Raw genomic sequence first — 21,725 nt, 5'->3', positions numbered from 1 at the left:
AAAATTTAATATCAAGAAAAAATGTTTTTTAGAGTTGAAATAAACATTTTTATTTTGAACACTTAATTGAAACAAACATAAATATGAAAAATGAAAGGTAAGAAGCAGTTGGTAGAATCATTATCTAACTTTTTAGGTAGGTTCCTCCAAAAAAACTTTTGTAAAAAAACTTCCGTTTATTTTCCCACCGAACATCCCACGTAAGCCATACACACTCCCAATTTGTGTGTCCTCAATTCAAGGTGGTCTCTTCTTTCGATTAACAATTCTTGTTTAGTACTATCTTAAAGCTCCACATCTCTTATCCATCCTCCTCTATCATCCCTCCCAGGAGAAACCAACAGCTATGGCCACCGACACGCCAATCCGAATCGGAGTAATGGGCTGCGCCGAAATCGCCCGAAAAGTCTCTCGTGCCATCCACCTCGCTCCAAACGCCACCATCGCCGCCGTCGCAAGCCGCTCCTTAGAAAAGGCCAAGTCTTTCGCTTCGTCCAACGGCTACCCTGAATCGACCAAAATCCACGGCTCTTACGAATCGATTCTCGAGGACCCGGAGGTAGACGCGCTCTACGTTCCTCTGCCCACTAGTCTCCACGTCGAGTGGGCTATACGCGCCGCCGAGAAAGGGAAACACATACTTCTTGAGAAGCCCGTCGCGATGAATGTAGCTGAGTTTGATAAGATCGTTGCGGCTTGTGAAGCTAATGGTGTTCAGATTATGGATGGTACTATGTGGGTTCATAATCCTAGAACTGCTAAGCTTAAGGAGTTTCTGTCTGATTCCGACCGCTTTGGTGAGCTCAAAACCGTAAGTTTTTTAATTTAATTTAACTGAAAATCAATCTGGGTTTCTTGTTAGAAGATAAAGTCTCAGCCTTTTGTGAAAATTCTTGACAGATTCAACAACAGAACATAACTAGTGTGGTTTCAAGAGCTGTCTTTAAAGTCTTATTTTATTTCTACTCGATGTTGGAATCTGCAGGTACAGAGTTGCTTTTCATTTGCTGGAGACGAAGATTTCCTCAAAAATGACATCCGTGTGAAGCCAGGTCTTGATGGCCTTGGTGCGCTTGGAGACGCTGGATGGTACGCGATCCGAGCAACGCTCTTAGCCAACAACTTTGAGCTTCCCAATACCGTCACAGCCTTTCCCGGCGCTGTGCTTAATGAAGCAGGAGTTATTCTCTCCTGTGGAGCTTCTCTGACTTGGGAAGACGGACGCACCGCGACCATATACTGCTCCTTCTTGGCAAACCTGACAATGGAGATAACCGCCATTGGAACCAACGGCACGCTTCGTGTTCACGACTTCATTATCCCGTTTCAAGAAACCCAGGCATCGTTCACCACTAGCACTAAAGCTTGGTTCAATGAGTTAGTGACTGCGTGGGTTAATCCCCCGAGCGAGCACACGGTTAAGACAGAGCTTCCGCAAGAGGCGTGTATGGTGAGAGAGTTTGCTCGATTGGTTGGTGAAATCAAGAACAAAGGTGCAAAGCCTGATGGGTTTTGGCCGAGCATTAGCCGGAAGACACAGCTAGTGGTTGATGCTGTTAAGGAGTCTGTTGATAAAAACTATGAACAGATTAGTCTATCTGGTCGTTGAAGGGAAGGGCTAAAATTAGTAGTGTTGTCATGAGTCCTCCCATCTCTCTGTTTTTAAACTTTGATCATCCGTAAAATATTGTTATCCCGATCTACCCTGTCTTCTGCTGTGTCCCTTGTATCCGTACTGTTTGTATGCGTGTTGTTGCTACAACACTTTATGTTTTATGTTATGTTATTTGTTACTCACTGCCTCACTGGTCACCACTCAGCAGTGTGTAAGCACTTGTGAATCTCTCAATTCCACAATTCCATGTGATTTGAACTTTGACGAATACACCACGTGTATCTTAATTTAGATGAATCACATAGATGTATTTCAGTTTAATATTTCTTTTGATCTAATTTAAAAGTTGTGTGAGATTCTGTTTGTCGATCAGCTGGCACAAACAGTAGTGAAAATAAGATTCTAAATCCTAAGGTTTAGATTAGTTAATATAATAGAGCTGGGTTGCGGATCAAACCCGCCCCCCTGACCCGCCAACCCGCGGATAAACTGATTTTTTTTACTCAAAAAATTTGACCCGCTTGATCCGCAAGAAGAAAATATGAAATCCGCACCCGCCCCGCTTAAACCCGCGGGTGATCCGCTAGACCCGCGGATAATATTAATAATATTAAAAATTATTAATTTAAATATTTTTTATTAAAAATAACAATAAAATTTAAATTTTTTTATTAAAAATAACAATAAAATTTAATATTTTAAATATTTTTTATTAAAAATAATAAATATTAATCTATTTATAATTAAAATTAAATTATTTTTAAAAAAAATTCCATTTAAAAATAATATTTAAAAAAAAAATCTTTTTTTTTTAGTTTTTGCGGATTAGCGGATACCCGCACTGAATTTTGGCTGACCCGCACCCGCCCCGCATAAAAGTCACTCAACCCGCACCCGCATCCGCGAACCAAAATTTTCAAATCACTCAACCCGCACCCGCCCCGCAGCGGATCAAATGGGGCGGAGCCCGCGGATAATGATTCATATTTCCAGCACTAGGTATAAATGTATATTAACTTCTTTAATGAAATATTTTGGTCATTTTGAATTTTAGAGTCTATATTTGTGACCAAAACTTTTTTAGTGCTATCCTTGGGTATCTCCCTTATTTAATTTTATAATTTATAAAATAGTTAATAAATTAATTAAATTACTTTATATTTATTTTTTTTGTAGTAATTTAATTATAAATATATATTATGCATATATAAATATTATAAGAATGCTATTTCTTATTCTACAAATATAAAAATGAATTAATATTCATTTTATAATTATAGTTAATATTAATTATGAATTTTATTAGAGAAATTTTCTATGATAAACCTAAAAAAGTTTTGCCACAATTATAGAACTTAAAAATAAAAATGACCAAAATAGACTTAAATTGTTTATCAAAAGAAGTAAATATACACTTATACCACTAAGGTTAATTAATTTATACGTTAGGGTTTAGAGTTAAGGGGTGAGGTTTAGGGTTTAGGGTTTAAGGTGTAGGATTTATAGTTGAGGAGTGGGGGTTTTGGGGATAGGATTTCAAATTTTTAAAAATAAAATAAATTAAATCTTCAAAATAAAAAATGCTATTTTAGTTATTTAGTTTTTGAAATTTATTTTTGTGACAAAAACTTAAAAATGTTTATTTGAGAGAATTGCCAATTTTATTATGTAAAGTATACATTAAAAAGAAATGTATATTTAAATTTTAAGTAAAAAGGTATTTAATGTTATTATTAAATCAAAATCTTAGAAAACATACTTCAGAATATCTTTTTAGATATCTTATTTTGAAAATAGTAAAATATTTGGTTAAATATGGTGTATATTGAATAATAACTGAATTAGTTGTATAGAAATTATAGGAAGTTAAGTAAATGTAATGGTTCAACCTAGATTATTTGTGAGTAAATAAAAAGTTCTTCTGTTTTAGTAGAATTCATTATAATTATAAAATTTAGAAAATCTAGCATATAATTGTATTTTTAATTAACATTAACTTATATTAATATTTAATCATGAAATTAATTAATATTTTATTTTATTAAAAAATATTTAAACTTTTTGGTAATATTTTGTTAGATTTTTTCTCAATAGATTTGGTTATATTTAAATTGATTTATTATTATTCATTAATGAAATGATCCAGCATTACTTATGTTCAGTAGATTTTCTTTGTACTTATCTTTTAATACAAAAGATGAATAAGAACTTATATATATATATAAACATACACAAGACCAAACACAACTCGTTCTCCTGTATATTAAAATTCAGAAGAAAAAGGTAAATATGTTAGAAATATTTTAATTTTTGTGGAAAAATTTATGAAAAAAATTCTTCTTCTGATTTGATAAAATATAAAACTGATTTTTTTTTTATGTTTTGGTTCTATAGTGGGATCTAAAGATATTTCTAGAAAGAATATTTCATCTTCTAGAAATATAACCAATGGCAATCAAGAATTCATTCTCTCTTTTACTATCTTCATTGATGGTGTTTGCTCTGATCGCCATACCCACAATTTCAGGTAATGTATCTAAGAGGTTTTCAAATATGACCCCCTAAAGTATAAAAATAAAATAAAAATCAATCCAAATACTAAGTTAAAAATATTTTTTTAATAATGCAAAATATAATATTTTATTTCATTAAAAGTATCTAAAGTGATGCAGTGATGCTATTTAAAAATATTTTTGCGCTTATTTAAGCATGTGGTAAAATCAGTTTTAATAAGAATATTATTTAACATTTTAAAAATAAAACCAATTTTGTGATTTGTTTTTGAGAAAATATATGGATTTAAGGAAAATATTTTTATTTAAGAAAATACGTATATTTAAGGAAAATATTTTTATTACTTTGAAAATATATTTTGTTGATTAAGATTATATTTTAAAGGAATTATTATTTTCTTAATATCAAGATTATTTTTATTAAATGTTTTTTATAAAAGCACATTATAGGTAAATATATTTTCTTTTAAAATTCCTCTAAAAAATGTGGATGTTTCCTTTTTATTATTTATTTAATTTTGAAAAAGAAACTTCTAATTAACATAATTAAATTATTAAAATAAAAAGGTAAATCAATTTTAGTAATGATAATTAAATGAATTATTTTAATTCATTAAGAATACTTATGTAATTAACCATTGTAGTAACTAACATGGACACATAACTGTAGAAAACTGATTTTCAAATAATATTAGAGAGATGTCTTCTATACGTTAACTATCTTAATATTTGTGATCCCAAGGGATTTGCATCCAATTGAAGAAAAAAATTAGATATTTTCAGAATAGTAATTAATCACCTAATCGATTTGGCAGTTGAAAACAATTTCACATCAATAGTGAATTATTTTACTTGGTCCTTAACAGAGATTCTCTATTAACACCATAAAATACTCAACTTAAAACCATTCTTAAGCTCCCAAATGTTCCTACTTGCATTTTGTGAAGATGAAAATATTGATAAGAATAAGAATTGCTCTGTTGCTTTTCAATTTAAACAACATTTCCACAAAATTCAGTAAAACAAATTTGCATACATGTGATATTTCACACATGTGACATATGTATCTTTTTTTCATAAACAGGACAGCCAAGCGGAACAACATGGTGTGTAGCCAATCCCAAGGCACAGGACCCAGTGGTACAAGCAGCTCTAGGTTGGGCTTGTCAACAGAGTGAAGCATACTGTAGCAGGATTCAGCGTGGCCAAAATTGCTATTCGCCTAACACTCTCAGGGACCATGCCTCTGTTGTCTTCAATACTTACTACCAACATAATAAGAACCAAGCCGGTTCTTGTGATTTCAATAGTGCTGCAGTGATCACCCACACCGACCCTAGTAAGCAACTTTATCTAAACCCTTTGTTTTTTGGTTATGGAAGCTCATTTAATAAATCGAGATAATGAACAATTACTGTCTGATTTTCTCATTATTTGATAGGTCATGACACTTGCCAATTTGAGTCTGTCCCTGGTTCTAAGTAAATAGCAAAGACGAAATGAAGCCATCTTCTGCAACTAATGAATAAACTTATGTACTAATATTGAATACTAAATAAAATGCAGTGCATATGATTACATTAATCTGGCCATTTATACATATATAATATTTCCAGCAACAAATTCAACAAGCAAAGCACGTAGCTAACATAATTGGTGATTACATTTATATAATAAGCAATCTTTGTGGAGAAAACATTGAGTTCATAAGAAGGACAAAGCTTCTCCATAAGTAGGATAAGGCAGAAGAATGACCACAAATTGACAGTAAAGATGATTTAAAATTCTTTAAAAAAGTAGAGTTGCCCATGCAGCAATGAACGCAAAGCCTCGGAGTGGTGCCAAGGTAGAAAACTTCTTGTCCTCGCTCAATGCTACCATGTAACACCTACAACATTTACGAACATGAAGCTTTTCACACATTCATAACCAGTAAAAGACCAACAACCCAAAAGTTTGAAACTGGAGTCAATTAGTAAGCAATCTAAAATATAAGTACCCTCAAATGAAAGAAACAAAAAATCAAGAACACAAGGAGCAAACTATTTCATAAATATCGGGAATACTGCAAATATAATCATTAACTTAGATACAGAGAGAGATACCTATGCTAATCAGATCTACTTCAGTGTTTTGGAAACATGTCAAAACGGATAAAATCACATCCATTGAAGAGTTATAAATTGTAAAATTTAAGAAGAAAAAAAAAGCACACTAATCGAGAGAGAAAACAACTTAAGAGCATGCGCAGCGGGGATTCACAGGGGGAGTTGCACGTTTTACGAAATAAAATATTAAAATAAGCATAACCGTTGACCTCGGCTCGTCCCGCCTCTCTCGCGTGAACCCCTCTCTCTTAAAGTTCATCACTGTAGCGCAGGCCCCACGTGTCGTGGCGGCCCGCGATTTGTCTAGTTTTTTTTTAATAAAAAATCAAAAAGAAAAAGAAAAAAATTTAATAATAAAAAATTGAAAAGATGAACTCCAAGAGGGGATTCACTGATGCTCTTGCTCTAAGGGCCAACTGGAAAAGGCCACAATCCCAGCAGTCAACAAGCCACCAAACAGTGGAAGAAAGAGATATGTCAAGTATAAACAGAGGAAAGAAGAGAACCAATAAGCTTCAATAGAGAGTCATGTTCCTTGAATCTTGTAGGAAGATCGTAAAAGGATGAGCACCAAAGGTCATTAGCTTAACTGGAAAGGACCCTGACCATTGTGTTAGAGGTCTCCAGTTCAAATGACATGCTGTGATTTTGAGCTTATGGAGATTATGGACCTCGGCCCCAAAACTCTTGATATTAAAAAGAAAAATGATGAGCGCGAAGAACGAGCTTGTAAATTACTCATATATTTGACTCCAAAAAATCACTCATATTTTGTGCTAGGCTAGCTAATTTCATCCCGCTGAAACCAAACTATTTTGTCAGGTGAAATCGATTTTAATCGATCCTCCAGCTTGGTCAAAAGAAACATATGAGTCTTAATTGGTTCAGATTGTTATGGCTAGTGCGATAAATCAACATTATTTGGTATCACAATTTTGGATAATTGGAATCGATCCTCGTTAATATGGAACACAGATATCGCACCTATCATAAGTCTCCACGTGGCGGCTTCTCCATCCTCCTGCAATCTCAGCACAAGATAAACCTTCTATTCTCCACCCTCGATCTTTCCTCATCAACAAATCTTCACCGTCCATTTTATAATTCCCCAAAACCTTACCTTCTTCTTCTCCTCTCGTCTTCGAGACACCACAAATTGCCCTCCCTCTCTCTCTCTGCAATGGCGTCTCTTCAGCAAACTATGCTCTCTCTGCAGTCCAAACTTCCTCCATCATCTTTCCACATCGGGGGATCTCTTCCCATGCGAAAGACAGCCTTACCGCTCCGAACCAGAGGCGGAAACGCCGCGGGAGCGAGAATGTCAGCCACGGCGGCGGGAAGCTACGCGATGGCTCTCGCGGACGTGGCGAAGAGGAACGACACACTCGAACTGACGAGCGCAGACGTCGAGAAGCTCGAGAAGGTCTTCTCCGATCCGCAGGTGCTCAACTTCTTCGCGAATCCAACCGTCGAGCTCGAGAAGAAGCGTCTCGTGATCGACGAGATCGTGAAATCGTCCGCTCTCCAGAGCCACACCTCCAACTTCCTCAACATCTTGGTCGACGCGAATCGTATCAACATAGTGAGGGACATCGTGAAGGAGTTCGAGATGGTGTACAACAAGATAACGGACACGCAGCTGGCGGAGGTTAGATCGGTGGTGAAGCTGGAGCCGCCGCAGCTTGCTCAGATCGCCAAACAGGTTCAGAAGCTGACCGGGGCGAAGAACGTGAGGGTGAAGACGGTGCTTGATCCGAGCCTCGTCGCTGGGTTTACGATTAGGTACGGTGATTCTGGGTCGAAGCTTATTGATATGAGTGTGAAGAAGCAGCTTGAGGATATCGCTGCTCAGCTAGAACTCGGCGAGATTCAGTTAGCTGCATGAGAAAATTGTATTGACAACCGCTTCTTTTTTACTTGTGCAAGTTAATTCTTTCTCTCTTCTTTTCTCCATCAATCATCTACATATAATATACTTATATATAAATAATTCTCGAGTTATTTTCAATTATTTCTGAAATGTAGTGAAACTGTGTGTTCGACTCATGATGAATCATGATTACAATGTTCCAGCTTAGACTGACGAACAAACATCATTAATTATTATTAGATGTAATCGTACCAAAAACCATATAATTAAGAGCACGAATTTAGAGAAATACCAAAAAACTGTAAAAGATAGTTTTCTGGTAAAAAAAAATGATATCTCAGTAAATCTATATGCCAGTTATGGCCTTACAAACCAAATCAGGTGGAAAGTTGTAATGTCAATGGTGGAGGACTTTGAACATCAACCAAGCAGGAGACTTTGACTACACATGTATAAGGCCTAAGAGTTCCAATCCTAAACTATAGTTATATTTTCCAATCATGCAATTGTCCGAGAAACACAGTTCGACAATTTCTCATCAGAGTTTACTGAAGAAGAACTAGAGGAGCATCAAAATCAACCTGAGAAGAGAAGATGTTAAATTCTTTTAGGACAAAACTAACCTCTAAAGAAGCTATTTTTCGGTTGAGAGAACATCACACAATACAAGGACGCCGTTGGGCGTAAAGCGAATAAAAAACATCTCTTTGGTCAAATGTTAATTGTGTAAGAAGAAACCTAGGAGATCGATGGATACTAAGACCATCTCCAATGGTTTACTCTATTTTTTACTCTAAAATAGAGTAACTCTATAATAGAGTTTGAGTTTACTCCAATGATATTCTATTTTAGAGTAGAAAATAGAGTGATGAACAAAAAAAAAAACAAATTACTCTATATTTGGAGTAAACCTATTTTTCACTCTATTATAAAGTGAGACATAGAGTACCATTGGAGCATTTTTTACTCTAAACTCTATTTTAGAGTGGAAGATAGAGTGGGTTGGAGATGCTCTAAGGATATGGCACAAAGTCGCTGCCATTTCAAGTCTTTGATTTGATGCTGTAACGAAGGTACTGACTTCGTCTTGTAAGCTTCTTGGATTCTCTTCTTTCCTCTGTTTATACTTGACATATCTCTTTCTTCCACAGTTTGGTGGCTTGTTGACTGCTGGGATTGTGGCCTTTTCCGGCTGGCCCGTAAGTTGTTTTCTCTCTCGATTAGTATGCTTTTTTTTCTTCTTAAATTTTACAATTTATAACTCTTCAATGGATGTGATTTTATCCGTTTTGACATGTTTCCAAAACACTGAAGTAGATCTGATTAGCATAGGTATCTCTCTGTATCTAAGTTACTGATTATATTTGCAGTATCCATGATATTTATGAAATAGTTTGCTCCTTGTGTTCTTGATTTTTTGTTTCTTTCACTTGGAAGGAATAAAAATATTGTTTTCATTGTGAAGTACTTATATTTTAGATTGCTTACTAATATATATATATATATATATATATATATATAAATGGCCATGCACTGCATTTTATTTAGTATTCAATATTAGTACATAAGTTGTTTCATTAGTTGCAGAAGATGCTTCATTTCGTCTTTGCTCTTTACTTAGAATCAGGGACAGACTCAAATTGGCAAGTGTCATGACCTATCAAATAATGAAAAAATCAGACATTAATTGTTCATTATCTCGATTTATTAAATGAACTTTCATAACTAAAAACAACAGAGTTTAGATAAAGTTGCTTACTAGGGTCGGTGTTGGTGATCACTGCAGCACTATTGAAATCACAAGAACCGGGTTGGTTCTTATTTTGTTGGTAGTAAGTATTGAAGACAACAGAGGCATGGTCTCTGAGAGTGTTTGGCGAGTAGCAATTTTGGCCAAGCTGAATCCTGCTACAGTATGCTTCACTCTGTTGGCAAGCCCAACCTAGAGCTGCTTGTACCACTGGGTCCTGTATTTTAGGATTGGCTACACACCATGTTCCGATTGACTGTCCTGTTTATGAAAAAAGATACATATGTCAATGTGTGAAATATCACATGTATGCAAATTTGTTTTACATGAATTTTGTGGAAATGTTGTTTAAATTGAAAAGCAATAGAGCAATTCTTATACTTATCAATATATTCATCTTCACAAAATGCAAGTAGCAACATTTGAGAGCTTAAGAATGGTTCTAAGTTGAGTATTTTATGGTGTAAATAGAGAATCTCTGTTAAAGACCAAGTAAAATAACACAAGTGATGTGAAATTGTTTTCAACTGCCAAATTGATTAGGTGATTAATTACTATTCTGAAAATATCTAATTGTTTTCCTCAATTGGATGCAAATCCCTTGGGATCACAAATATTAAGATAGTTAACGTATAGAAGACATCTCTCTAACATTAATACCTTTTTATATTAAAAATTTATGTTAATTAGAAGTTTCTTTTTCAAAATAAAATAAATAATAAAAAGGAAACATCTATACATTTTTTAAAGGAATTTTAATGAAGAAAATATATTTATCTATAATGTGCTTTTATAAAAAATAATTAACAAAAATAATCTTGATATTAAGAAAATAATATTTCCTTTAAAATAAAATCTTAAGCAACAAAATATGTTTTCAAAGTAATAAAAATAATTTCCTTAAATCTACCTATTTTATTAAATAAAAATATTATCCTTAAATCCATATATTTTCTCAAAAACAAATCACAAAAATGGTTTTTATTTTTAAAATGTTAAATAATATTATTATTAAAATGATTTTACCACAAGCTTAAATAATCACAAAAATATTTTTAAATAGCATCACTTCATCACATTAGATACTTTTAATGAACTAAAATATTATATTTTGCATTATTAAAAAAAGCATTTTTAACTTAGTATTTAGATTGATTTTAAATTTTTTTGTTTTATATTTTAGGGGGTCATATTTGAAAACCTCCTACATACATTACCTGAAATTGTGGGTATGACGATCAGAGCAAACACCATCAATGAAGATAGTAAAAGAGAAAATGAATTCTTGATTGCCATTGGTTATATTTCTAGAAGATGAAATATTCTTCCTTGAAATATTATTGGATCCCACTAAAGAACCAAAACATACAAAAATTCAGTTTTATATTTATCAAATCAGAAGAAGAATTTTTTTCATAAATTTTTCCACAAAAATTAAAACATATCTGACATATTTACCTTTTTATTCTGAATTTTAATATACGGGAGATCGAGTTGTTTTGTTCTTGTGTGTGTTTATATATATATAAGTTCTTATTCATCTTTTGTATTAAAAGAGAAGTAAAAAGAAAATCAACTGAACATAAGTCATGTTGGATCATTTCATTAATGATTAATAATAAATCAATTTGAATATAAAAAAAATGTATTGAGAAAAAATCTAACAAGATATTACCAAAAAGATTAAATATTTTTTTATGAAATAAAGTATTAATTAACTTCATGAGTAAATATTAATATAAATTAATGTTAATTAAAAATACAGTTATATGCTAAATTTTCTAAATTTTATAATTATAATGAATACTATTAAAACCGAAGAACTTTTTATCTACTTACAAATAATCTAGGTTGAATCATTACATTTACTTAACTTCCTATTTTTCTCTTACAACTAATTTAGTTATTATTAAATATACACCATATATAACCAAATGTTTTAATAGTTTCAAAATAAGATATCTAAAAAGATATTCTGAAGTATCTTTTCTAAGATTTTGTTTTAATAATATCTTTTATTTAAAATTTAAATATAAATTTCTTTTTAATGTTTAATTTATATAATAAAATGGGATTATTTGAAAAATAACCTACTTGTGTTTTCAAATTTGATAAATACACCTTTTTTTTTTGAAAACTAACTCTTTTTATATGTGATAAGACATATTAACCCTAATTTAATTTAGATATTATATTTTAATAAATAAAGATTAAATTCGAAAATATTGTCATTGCTGTTATCTTCAAAATAAACAGATAATCTAATATGGTTAAATGAATAATTGGATTAAAATGTCTGCAGATATTTTCTAAAATCAAAATTTAAACCTTATATATCATACGATTCACTACATCTTTTCAAACTAACCGGTGTAATCATAACCATACACAATTTGACTGATTCAGTTTAATTAATAATATGATTACACGTGGGTTGTAAAGCATGGGTGCGTCTACTCTAGGAGCTGTCTCGCTAGAGATGTTCGGGGATATGGCTTTGGAAACGTTTTGGGAAGGTTTTTTGATAGTTTGGCTTTAAATTGTGTCCCTTGTCGAGCTTAGTAACATGAGTTTGTTATCCGAGTGGAGATACCAAGATGATGGAGCAATTGTGCCGATGTGTTTGGCCAATTCTGGTTAAGATATCTAATATGACCAAAGTAGATTTCACTATTTTTTCTGTTCAAACAAAAAAATGGCGTCCTTTGATGCTTTATGAAACATCTTCATGTGATATGGAAACCTGTAAAATTTTAAAACCGAACACAATCTCTGATCTTAAAGAAAGAAGATGACGACATGCCTTTAAATTAAGCATGTGTATAATTTTAAATGGCCTTCTCATTTATTATTTTAATTTGAAACTTACGATGTTATTTGATAAGGATAATTTAGTCAATTTTTTAAGCATAAAGCGTAGTTTTCAAAAACATTAAATAATGGTGTATTTATCAAAATAAAATTTATTAAGAGGTACTTATCCAAATTTTCCCTAATAAAATCATAGTTAATATTAACTATAGTTATAAAATGAATATGAATTCATTTTTAATTATAGAAGAAAAAATAACATTCGTATAATATTTCTATATACATAATAAATATTTATAATTAAATTAATACAAACAATTATAAATATAAAGTAATTTAATCAATTTATTAACTATTTTATAAATTATAAAATTAAATAACAACATATATTCATGAATTTTATAACATATGTAAAAAAAAATATTAATGTAAAATATATAAACTAATAAATAATTTCATATTTTAATATACATATTTAAATCTTCTCTATTAAAAGAGAAGTACAAAGAAATCTACTAAACAAAAGTCATATTGGACAATTCAATTAATGATTAATAATAAATCAATTTAAATATAACAAAATCTATTGAGAAAAAATCTAATAATATCTTACCAAAAAGTTAAATATTTTTTTTTATAAAATAAGTATTAATTAATTTTATGATTAAATATTAATATAAATTAATTTTATATATGTTAATTAAAAATACAATTATATGCTAGATTGTCTTTTTTTGGGTCAAATATATGCTAGATTTTCTAAATTTTATAATTATAATGAATACTATTAAAACAGACTAACTTTTAATTTACATATAAATAATCTAGGTTACCATTACATTTACTTAACTTCCTATTATTTCTCTTACAACTAATTTAGTTATTATTAAATATATACCATATTTAACCTAATATTTTAATATTTTGAAAATAAGATATCTAAAAAGATATTCTTAAATATCTTTTCTAAGATTTTGTTTTAATAATATATTTTAATACCTTTTATTTAAAATTTAAATATACATTTCTTTTTAATGTTTACTTACATAATAAAATTCATAACTAATATTAATTATAATTATAAATCGAATATTAATTCATTTTTTATTTATAGAAAAGAAATAACATTCCTATAATATTTAAATATACAAAAATATATATTTATATTAAATTACTACAAAAGATTATAAATATAAAGTGTTTTATAACTTATTTTAAAACAAAATATTAAAGTAAGATATAAACTAATAAATAATTAAAAAATTTTATGTTTACCACTTTCATAATATCACTTTTCATCTTTACCACCACTAAAAAAATATTTTTAAAAATATCTTCTTCATTAAATGACAAAAGATTCTTATACATTTGTTTTCTATATGTATAATAAATTATTATTTAAATAAATAAAAATTAAATAAAAAATATTATTATTTTTGTATGTTTTCGAATTATACTTTTTCAAATTTGAACTTTTTTATTAAAAAAATCAAATATTTCAATTTTTATTTTATTTTTTTCAAATAAAATATTTGAGAGGACAAGATGAATAGGAGAGACATGAATCATAGGAGAGATCAATGAAGAAGAAGATGGGGATGGCTTCATAGGCACACGGCTAGGCTTTTCTATTAGGGAAAAATGATATATACGATTATATATATAAGTCTTGTTATAGAAAATGGTTTGGTTCAATCCAAATTAACTAAAGAGAAAAATCAACCAACTGGTTAAGGAAACCGGGTCGTTACACGGCCTCTGAGACTGGTGTATGCACCAGAAACTGGTCTGCACCAGAAACTGGCCTGCACCATCCTCTTCAATTGTTCCATATCACTGTTTCATCTGTATGAAGACATTTGTATATTGGGGGAATAAATGTCATAGCTTTCTTTTTCTTAGGAAAAAAAACTTTCTTTTTCTTAGGAAAAAATTGGTTCTGTATTTTTTTAACCACTAGATTCGTCAACTATTTATCTTGCGTCATCCCCATCTGCTCTGGACCTCTCTTTGGGCCGTTTAGTATTACCCAATGATATGGACTTTGTAATGGGCTGAACCCTTTTCTAGTTCTTTCTTAATATAATTCAGTTGATCAAAAAAAAAAAGATTCGTCAACTGTTTATACCTAAACGACTCATGCTATCCTGAGGTGTTGGTTTAAGCGTTTGATCACTATTCAGCGATCATGTAACGAATTGAATGCAGACGTTCTCATTAGGTGATATATACACACACATCAGAACCAACCAGAAACAAAAGGATGCAAATAAATATTGAAGTTCTATCTAAATGACGTAATCATAAACAAAAACAAAAAGCTCCCATTACTTACAGCAGTTTGTGAGGACAAAGACGAAGAAGGGAAGCTGAGATAATGCAACCAACGCTGAAACACTGCTCAAGAAAACAACGCGTGGTTCTAACTATTTTCTGTATCTCGTATGTCGGCTAAAGCATTTGGAGCCAATGGCTTGGCCATCTCTATTATTCCCTCTAACATCTGCACTACTTTCCCCATAGACGGCCTCTGAGACGGATGCTTTTGTATGCACCAGAAACTGGCCTGAACCATCCTCGTCACTTGTTCCATATCGACTGTTTCATCTCTCTGAAGACATTTGTCTAAGATTACTTTACTGTTACCCTTGTCGAATTCTTCGTATGCCCAGTCAGAGAATTTCCTGTGGTTTGTTTCGTCTGAGATTTCAAAATTCCGTCTTCCGCTCACAACCTCTAACAGAACCATTCCATAGCTGTAGACATCAGAGTTTGAAGTTATTGGAAGATTTGCAACCCATTCTGGGGCTAGATATCCCCTGGTTCCTCGGACACAGCTCATGTTCCAGTATCTCTTGTCGCTTGGTATGAGTTTAGCTAGTCCAAAATCCGACACTTTGGCATTAAAGTTTTCGTCCAAGAGAATGTTCTCAGGTTTAATATCGCAGTGTACAATGCAATTAGAACACTCCTCATGGAGGTAAAGAATCGCCTTAGCGGTTCCAAGGGCGATAGAAAACCGATACTGCCAATTCAACAATCTCCCAGACTCTGCCGCGAAAAGGAAGTTGTCGAGCGACCCATTCTTCATGAACTCATAGACAAGAAGCCTGTGGCGTCCTTGTGAGCAGAAACCTATCAATCTCACCAAATTCAAGTGATGTGTGCTACCTATGGTGGCCACCTCTGTCCTAAACTGCTTCTCTCCTTGCTCTATCCCCTCTAATCGTTTCACCGCAACCGCGGTCCTGTTAACGAGCACGCCTTTGTACACAGCGCCAAAACCTCCAGCACCGAGCTTCTCCTTGAAACCTTTGGTGCAACGTTGCAGCTCCTTGTAAGAGAACCTCATGGGTGCACTAGATGCGTACTCAAGTAAAGTGTGGTGAGATGACAAAGCTCCAAACTTAAGACTATTTCTGCAGCAGCACCACCACAAAGCTCCCAATAACGCAACCAGACAAAGAACCGTGGCTATAACAACCAGAGCTATGATCAACGCACGGATTAGCAACCGTTCGTCACTTTTCTCCACCGTTGAGTACGGTGAAACTGGTTTACAAACCTTTAAAGAAGAGGTACTCGGAACCGAAGGGCTCTTATAACCAGAAACCAAACCGGAAAGCTTTTGAAAACAAACACCAGATCCATCAGCCATTAAAACAGAAGCAAAACATAAACTATCAGCAAGACAATTAGCACGGCACGCCTCTGTCCCTAGAGTGAAACGTTGAGTAGACAATTCAGGTGGGTATGTCAAGAACCTAGTGTTGTTCAAATCAAGCATGTCTTCGTTGCCACGACAATCCTCAAGCTCCACTTTTCTCTTACACCCTTTCCTCATGTCGTTCACATCAATAGGAACAAAATTCTCCGAGGGACACTCGCATGTCGGAACAAAACCATCGTATCTACAAATCCCGAAGTTCCCACAGAAACCAAACACTTGACACTGGTCAGCGACAGCAACCCAAGTCTGTGTCTGAATCTCACCACCTTTAGAGACACTAAAGATTCTCAAATTTCCATCTTCCTCCAGCTTCAAAAACCTAAACACACCCTCCTCTCCTTCTCCGTAGTCACTGCTTCGAACAGAAACCACCACGACGCCGACGCTAGAGTCGAAAATAGACGCCACTCCGTTACGTTCCAATACAAAACTAGGCGACGAGAGATTTGAACTTGAACTAATATTAATAAGCTCTTGGCTCCAGTAAACTATACTGTTGTTCCACTTAAGGTTCAGACTCCCTTCTTCCGTAAGATGAAACGAGTAAGAACCAGACCGGAGAGACTTACCGACGGTGAAAGGCTGTGTCGGGACGATGACGTTTCTCGGGTGAGCAAAGGAAGACCAAACCGTCGTGTTTCTCCGACTCCGAAGGACGAGGTTTCCAGAATCTTCGAGAGAGGCGGAAGTGACTCCTTTGTTTTCGCTGCCGGACTCCCAAACAGTAGCGCCGGAGGAGTTAGCGAGGCGGAGGGAGCCAGAACGGAGGAGACGGAGAGATCCGCCGGAGTCTACGGTTCCGGGTGACCAGATAGGAACAGTGTTTGAAAACAAGACGGCGGAGAGGAAGGAGCCGGGAGTTGCGGCGGGGATGAAGGAAACAGAGAAGGCGGAGTTAGGAGAATACCATGAGTGGTTGCGATCTGAAGAAGCGTGAAGAGTAGATCCGAGTGGTATTGAGAGAGAAGAAGAGAAATCGAGAGAAAGAAGAAGACGAAGAAATGTCAATGCTATGGCCATTGTTGTGCAGTAGTTTCCTATGTCGCACTCTCACTTTATAGCAACCAACTATGGAAAAGTAAAGAAGGACGCGCGCGTAAGTAAACAGATGTTTAACCTTTTATAGTATTTGGTTGAATTTTGGATATTTTTTTGTAAATTTTTTTTTTTTTTTTGAACGTCGACAAATGCTTAATATTGAAAAAGAGTTTTACACATCACAAGGCAGGTTCGGAAGAGTCAGTTGTCGGCGAGGAATCTGTGAAAAGAACTTACATTTTTGTGAAAGGAGTTTTACACATCACAAGGCAGGTTCATAGCTCTCTTTACAAGAGAGTCAGCTGTACTATTGTCTGCGGCTCTGCGAAGAATGTGTGAAAAGAACTTACATTTTTGTGAAATTTTGTAAAATTTTAGTTTTTATATATTACGGTGTAGAAGTTTTTACGACCAGTGGGACCAAAAACACGTTAAAGTAAACCATTTTGTCATTCTTTTCTTCAATAAAAACAATTGATCGTCTCCTCATATCCAGCCCCATCCTAAACCTATTCCCAAATTGTACCTCGTTATTCCTGCCTCCTCTCTTCTCTGACCATTGTCCCTGTGTTGTTGATCTTGCTTTTAGAATCCCTTCCTCTGGTACCAAACCTTTTAAATTCTACAATTACCTTACCAAGCATCCTGACTTTCATCAAGTGGTAATGCAAGCTTGGAATGAGGCCGGAAGCAGCCTAGTGACTAACCTCACGGACCTATGCTGGAAGCAAAAGCAAATCAAGAGGGAGTTAAAACTTTTAAATAAGAATAATTTTTCACAAATACAAAAGAGAGTGAGTGAGGCTAACCTTTTGTTGCAAGATGTGCAGGTACAATCTCTATGGTCGCCATCCACTGCGTTGTTTGAAAAAGAAAAAGAGTTATTACAAAAGTGGCAGTTCCTAAGAAGCATTGAGGAGAGCTACTACAGACAAAGGTCACGAATAAATTGGTTGAAGGAAGGAGACCAAAATACTGCTTACTTCTTTCGAGTGGTCCAAGTTAGGCTGAACTACAATGCTATCAGAAGCTTTCTCTTACCTTCTGGTGATTTGATTTCGGACCCGTTGCAAATGTCGGTTCATGCTGTTAGTCACTTCCAATCCATCTTGGGACCTCTTCTACTTCCAGCTACTGTGCTGCACTCGCCTCCACACTGGTTCCAGATTCTATCACCGTTTATCTGCCCTGCCGTTGAGAGCCAACAAATGATATGCCTTCCTACTACTGAAGAGATCACCCGTACACTTCTCAAGCTGAACCCAAACAAATCCCCCGGCCCTGACGGACTAACTTCGGGATTTTATAAAGCAGCTTGGGACATTGTAGGACCTGAAGTGGTGACCTCCATCACTCAGTTCTTCACTTCTTCTTATTTGCCTACTGCTGCCAACTCTGCTATCCTATCACTAGTCCCGAAGTTTCACGGTGCTGCTTCTATCAAAGATTACAGGCCGATATCTTGTCTGAATACAATCTACAAGACGATCTCGAGGATGCTTGTTAAACGCCTGAAGCCAATCTTGTCATCTCTGATAGTCCCAAATCAAACTGCTTTCGTGAAAGGGCGACTCCTAGTTGAGAACACGATCCTTGCTTCTGAGCTAATAAATGGTTACCACAAAAGATCAGGTCAGAGGAGATTAACAATCAAAGTGGATATTTCAAAAACATTTGATACCTTGTCTTGGGACTTCTTATTTAATTGCCTCGCTGGAATGTGTCTTCCGGAAAGATTCATTTGCCTCCTGCGAGCTTGTGTCTGTTCAACCAGCTTCACACTAGGATACAATGGCGCGGTACATGGCTTCTTCAAGGGTAGAAGAGGTCTTCGTCAAGGTGACCCTCTCTCCCCTTATCTGTTTGTCATTGCCCTCAACAACCTGTCCCTTATGCTCAACAATGCTGCTCGTGATCTAAAGATTAAGTACCATCATCGTTGTGAGGCAGCTAAACTAACTCATCTCTGCTTCGCCGATGACTTATTGATCTTTATGGATGGATCCATTGAGTCTCTCCAGGCTGTGCTTCAGGTACTTAGAGAGTTTGAACTTCGGTCTGGATTAGCTGTTAGTATACAGAAGTCATCCTTCTTCTCTTCTGGTCTGTCTGATGAAGAATGCAACTTAATCCAATTCACCACTGGTCTTCCCCAAGGCTCTCTTCCTGTACGATATCTAGGCGTCCCTCTCTGTTCTAAGAAGCTGACACTACAGAATTGTGAAAGTCTTATTCAGCAAGTGAAGCGAAAATTCAGCTCTTGGAGTGTGAGATCTCTATCTTTCGCAGGACGGCTTCAACTTATCAAGACAGTGATTGCAGGAATTACAAACTTCTGGTGTTCCTCTTTTGTGCTCCCTTCAGCCTGTGTAAAACGCATCAATTCGCTGTGTGGTCTCTTCCTATGGAAAGGAAACATTGAAGAGCGACACACAGCAAGAGTCAGTTGGGAAGTCGTCACAAAAAGCAAAAGAGAAGGGGGTTTGGGAGTTAAGAGTCTTACCACTTGGAATAAAGCCTGCATCCTGAAACTTATTTGGCTTCTTTTCTTCCAAGCAGGCTCGGTCTGGGTAGCGTGGTTCAAGGACAGTGTACTAAATGGAAATCTCAATAGTTTCTGGACAATTCAGACAAACCCGCGGAACTCATGGTTAGTGAATAAAATTCTCAAAATGCGAGGTATGGTCTATGATTGGATAAAATTGAGAGTTGGTAATGGCATCACCTGTCGGTTCTGGTCAGACAATTGGTCACCATTTGGAAATCTCCAGAACTACTTCTGTAACGATTCTAACTTCTCTATTAGGATAGCAAAAGATGCAACACTCTCTTCTTTGTACAGTGAGGGTAACTGGGACGTCCCTCATGCTCGATCAGAGAAGCAGCTGAACCTTCAAGCGCACCTCACTACTCTCGCTTTAACAGAAACTGAGGATTCCTATGAATGGGAATTGGAAGGCAAAATAAGCTCTACGTACTCAACGGGTCAGGTTTACAATATTTTATATGGGCAAGGAGCTACAGTACCTTGGGACCATATTGTTTGGATTGCAGGAGGAATACCGAAACACTCCTTCCTCTGCTGGCTTTTTGTACTAAACAGGTGTCCTACTAAGGACCGTCTACTTAGCTGGGGCTTGCAAACTTCTCCAAACTGCTTGCTCTGCAACTTAGCCTCTGAATCGCGTGATCACCTTTTCTTCTCCTGCTGTTACGCTTGGGACTTATGGTCTAGACTCTGCCAGCGATGTGGTTTGACACCGGAGAGGACATGGTCGTCTGTTCTTGAACAACTTCAAAGATACCGGAGTCAAAATTGGCGTGGTAGACTTATCCTTCTCTGCTGGCAATGCTGCATTTATTGGATTTGGCAGGAAAGGAACGGACGCTTGCATCGGAATTCTTTACGATCAGTGGAAACGATCAGCAGACTATTGGACCGACAGATTAAGGACCGGATTCTTAGCTACCGAGAGGCAAACCCTACGCTTTCTTCCAAGATGATGCAGCAGTGGCTGCAATGAAAACTCTCTACGCACGACTTCGACATCATCGATGTTGATCAACGACTTTCTGTTTTCCACCAATACATCATTCTCCATCTGGGTCTTATGGGCTTCTCTCCAACTGGGCTATCACAAAATTAGTCTCTTGTAATTTTTGCTGTGGGTCTTTTTTTACTGGTTTGGCTAACCAAAAAACACTACCCAATGGGCTGTATGTTTTTATTTCTTATGCATTTAAATATGAAATGAAGTTCAAAAAAAAAATAAAAACAATTGATATATAGACGAGTAATATCGCGAGACCTTAAAAAGCTGCATATAATTAGGTGAGGATAGTTTTTTCCCTCGTTTGATTTGCAACGAGGAATTATTGAAGTTGATAACAACATTTTAATACGATAAATGTTAGAGCATTTGTGTATCTAAGTGGATCGTCGGAGTAGGTATTAGATTGTCGAAGCAAGAAAGTCAAAATAAATTAGTTATTCTGCTTTTCTGTTCTTTTTAAAAATTAAAATTCAAATTCTCAAGGTTTTTCATCATTAATTGCTACTTACTACTCCCTTCGTTTTTAATATAAGTCTTTTTTAATATAAGTCTTTTTTAATATAAGAATTCATTAATTTTTTATATTTTCTAAATAAAAACATCATTAATTATTTATCTAACCACAAATCAACCAATAATAAAATAGAAGATATATTATCATTAATCATATAACATTAAGTGTTAATAAATTTTACATAAAAAACCGAAAATGTCATATAATTTGAAACATAAAAAT

General features: G+C 34.6%; 5 protein-coding genes across 5 annotated transcripts; 3 read left to right on the top strand and 2 right to left on the bottom strand.

Annotated features, from left to right (window-relative positions):
- The first annotated feature begins 131 nt into the window (after positions 1–131).
- LOC106438496 (uncharacterized oxidoreductase At4g09670) lies at positions 132–1,797 on the top strand. Its single transcript, XM_013879676.3, has 2 exons — positions 132–811; positions 986–1,797. Exons 1-2 carry the CDS (start codon positions 347–349, stop codon positions 1,607–1,609), a joined length of 1,089 nt encoding a protein of 362 aa, XP_013735130.3. The 5' UTR covers positions 132–346; the 3' UTR covers positions 1,610–1,797.
- Positions 1,798–3,832: 2,035 nt separating this feature from the next.
- Positions 3,833–5,712, top strand: LOC106443743 (glucan endo-1,3-beta-glucosidase 1-like). The gene is made up of 4 exons (XM_013885297.3): positions 3,833–3,898; positions 4,010–4,142; positions 5,213–5,467; positions 5,570–5,712. The coding sequence occupies exons 2-4, from the start codon at positions 4,064–4,066 to the stop codon at positions 5,611–5,613; spliced, it is 378 nt and encodes a 125-aa protein (XP_013740751.2). The 5' UTR covers positions 3,833–3,898; positions 4,010–4,063; the 3' UTR covers positions 5,614–5,712.
- A 1,466-nt stretch (positions 5,713–7,178) lies between these two features.
- On the top strand, positions 7,179–8,247 carry LOC106438494 (ATP synthase subunit delta, chloroplastic). Its single transcript, XM_013879675.3, has one exon. The coding sequence runs from the start codon at positions 7,201–7,203 to the stop codon at positions 8,119–8,121; it is 921 nt and encodes a 306-aa protein (XP_013735129.2). The 5' UTR covers positions 7,179–7,200; the 3' UTR covers positions 8,122–8,247.
- A 1,372-nt stretch (positions 8,248–9,619) lies between these two features.
- Positions 9,620–11,364, bottom strand: LOC125606911 (glucan endo-1,3-beta-glucosidase 1-like). Its single transcript, XM_048776015.1, has 4 exons — positions 11,315–11,364; positions 11,074–11,206; positions 9,866–10,117; positions 9,620–9,763 (listed from the first exon to the last, which is right to left on the bottom strand). Exons 2-4 carry the CDS (start codon positions 11,150–11,152, stop codon positions 9,720–9,722), a joined length of 375 nt encoding a protein of 124 aa, XP_048631972.1. The 5' UTR covers positions 11,153–11,206; positions 11,315–11,364; the 3' UTR covers positions 9,620–9,719.
- A 3,494-nt stretch (positions 11,365–14,858) lies between these two features.
- Positions 14,859–17,498, bottom strand: LOC106438493 (G-type lectin S-receptor-like serine/threonine-protein kinase At1g34300). Its single transcript, XM_048776012.1, has one exon. The coding sequence runs from the start codon at positions 17,415–17,417 to the stop codon at positions 15,090–15,092; it is 2,328 nt and encodes a 775-aa protein (XP_048631969.1). The 5' UTR covers positions 17,418–17,498; the 3' UTR covers positions 14,859–15,089.
- Positions 17,499–21,725: the final 4,227 nt, after the last annotated feature.

The sequence above is a fragment of the Brassica napus genome, chromosome A3 (assembly GCF_020379485.1).
Source record: "Brassica napus cultivar Da-Ae chromosome A3, Da-Ae, whole genome shotgun sequence".
NCBI lineage: Eukaryota > Viridiplantae > Streptophyta > Magnoliopsida > Brassicales > Brassicaceae > Brassica > Brassica napus.
The sequence above is the reverse complement of the archived record's forward strand: the minus strand, read 5'-3'. Positions and strand labels throughout refer to the sequence as shown.

Excerpts from the sequence above, each read along its gene's own strand:
- LOC106443743 (XM_013885297.3), top strand. The coding sequence starts at position 4,064 with ATGGCAATCAAGAATTCATTCTCTCTTTTACTATCTTCATTGATGGTG. Across the intron at positions 4,143-5,212 it reads CGCCATACCCACAATTTCAG|GACAGCCAAGCGGAACAACA; the intron begins GTAATGTATCTA and ends TTTCATAAACAG. Across the intron at positions 5,468-5,569 it reads GATCACCCACACCGACCCTA|GTCATGACACTTGCCAATTT; the intron begins GTAAGCAACTTT and ends ATTATTTGATAG.
- LOC106438496 (XM_013879676.3), top strand. The coding sequence starts at position 347 with ATGGCCACCGACACGCCAATCCGAATCGGAGTAATGGGCTGCGCCGAA. Across the intron at positions 812-985 it reads GCTTTGGTGAGCTCAAAACC|GTACAGAGTTGCTTTTCATT; the intron begins GTAAGTTTTTTA and ends TGGAATCTGCAG.
- LOC106438493 (XM_048776012.1), bottom strand. The coding sequence starts at position 17,417 with ATGGCCATAGCATTGACATTTCTTCGTCTTCTTCTTTCTCTCGATTTC.
- LOC106438494 (XM_013879675.3), top strand. The coding sequence starts at position 7,201 with ATGGAACACAGATATCGCACCTATCATAAGTCTCCACGTGGCGGCTTC.
- LOC125606911 (XM_048776015.1), bottom strand. The coding sequence starts at position 11,152 with ATGGCAATCAAGAATTCATTTTCTCTTTTACTATCTTCATTGATGGTG. Across the intron at positions 10,118-11,073 it reads CGTCATACCCACAATTTCAG|GACAGTCAATCGGAACATGG; the intron begins GTAATGTATGTA and ends TTTCATAAACAG. Across the intron at positions 9,764-9,865 it reads GATCACCAACACCGACCCTA|GTCATGACACTTGCCAATTT; the intron begins GTAAGCAACTTT and ends ATTATTTGATAG.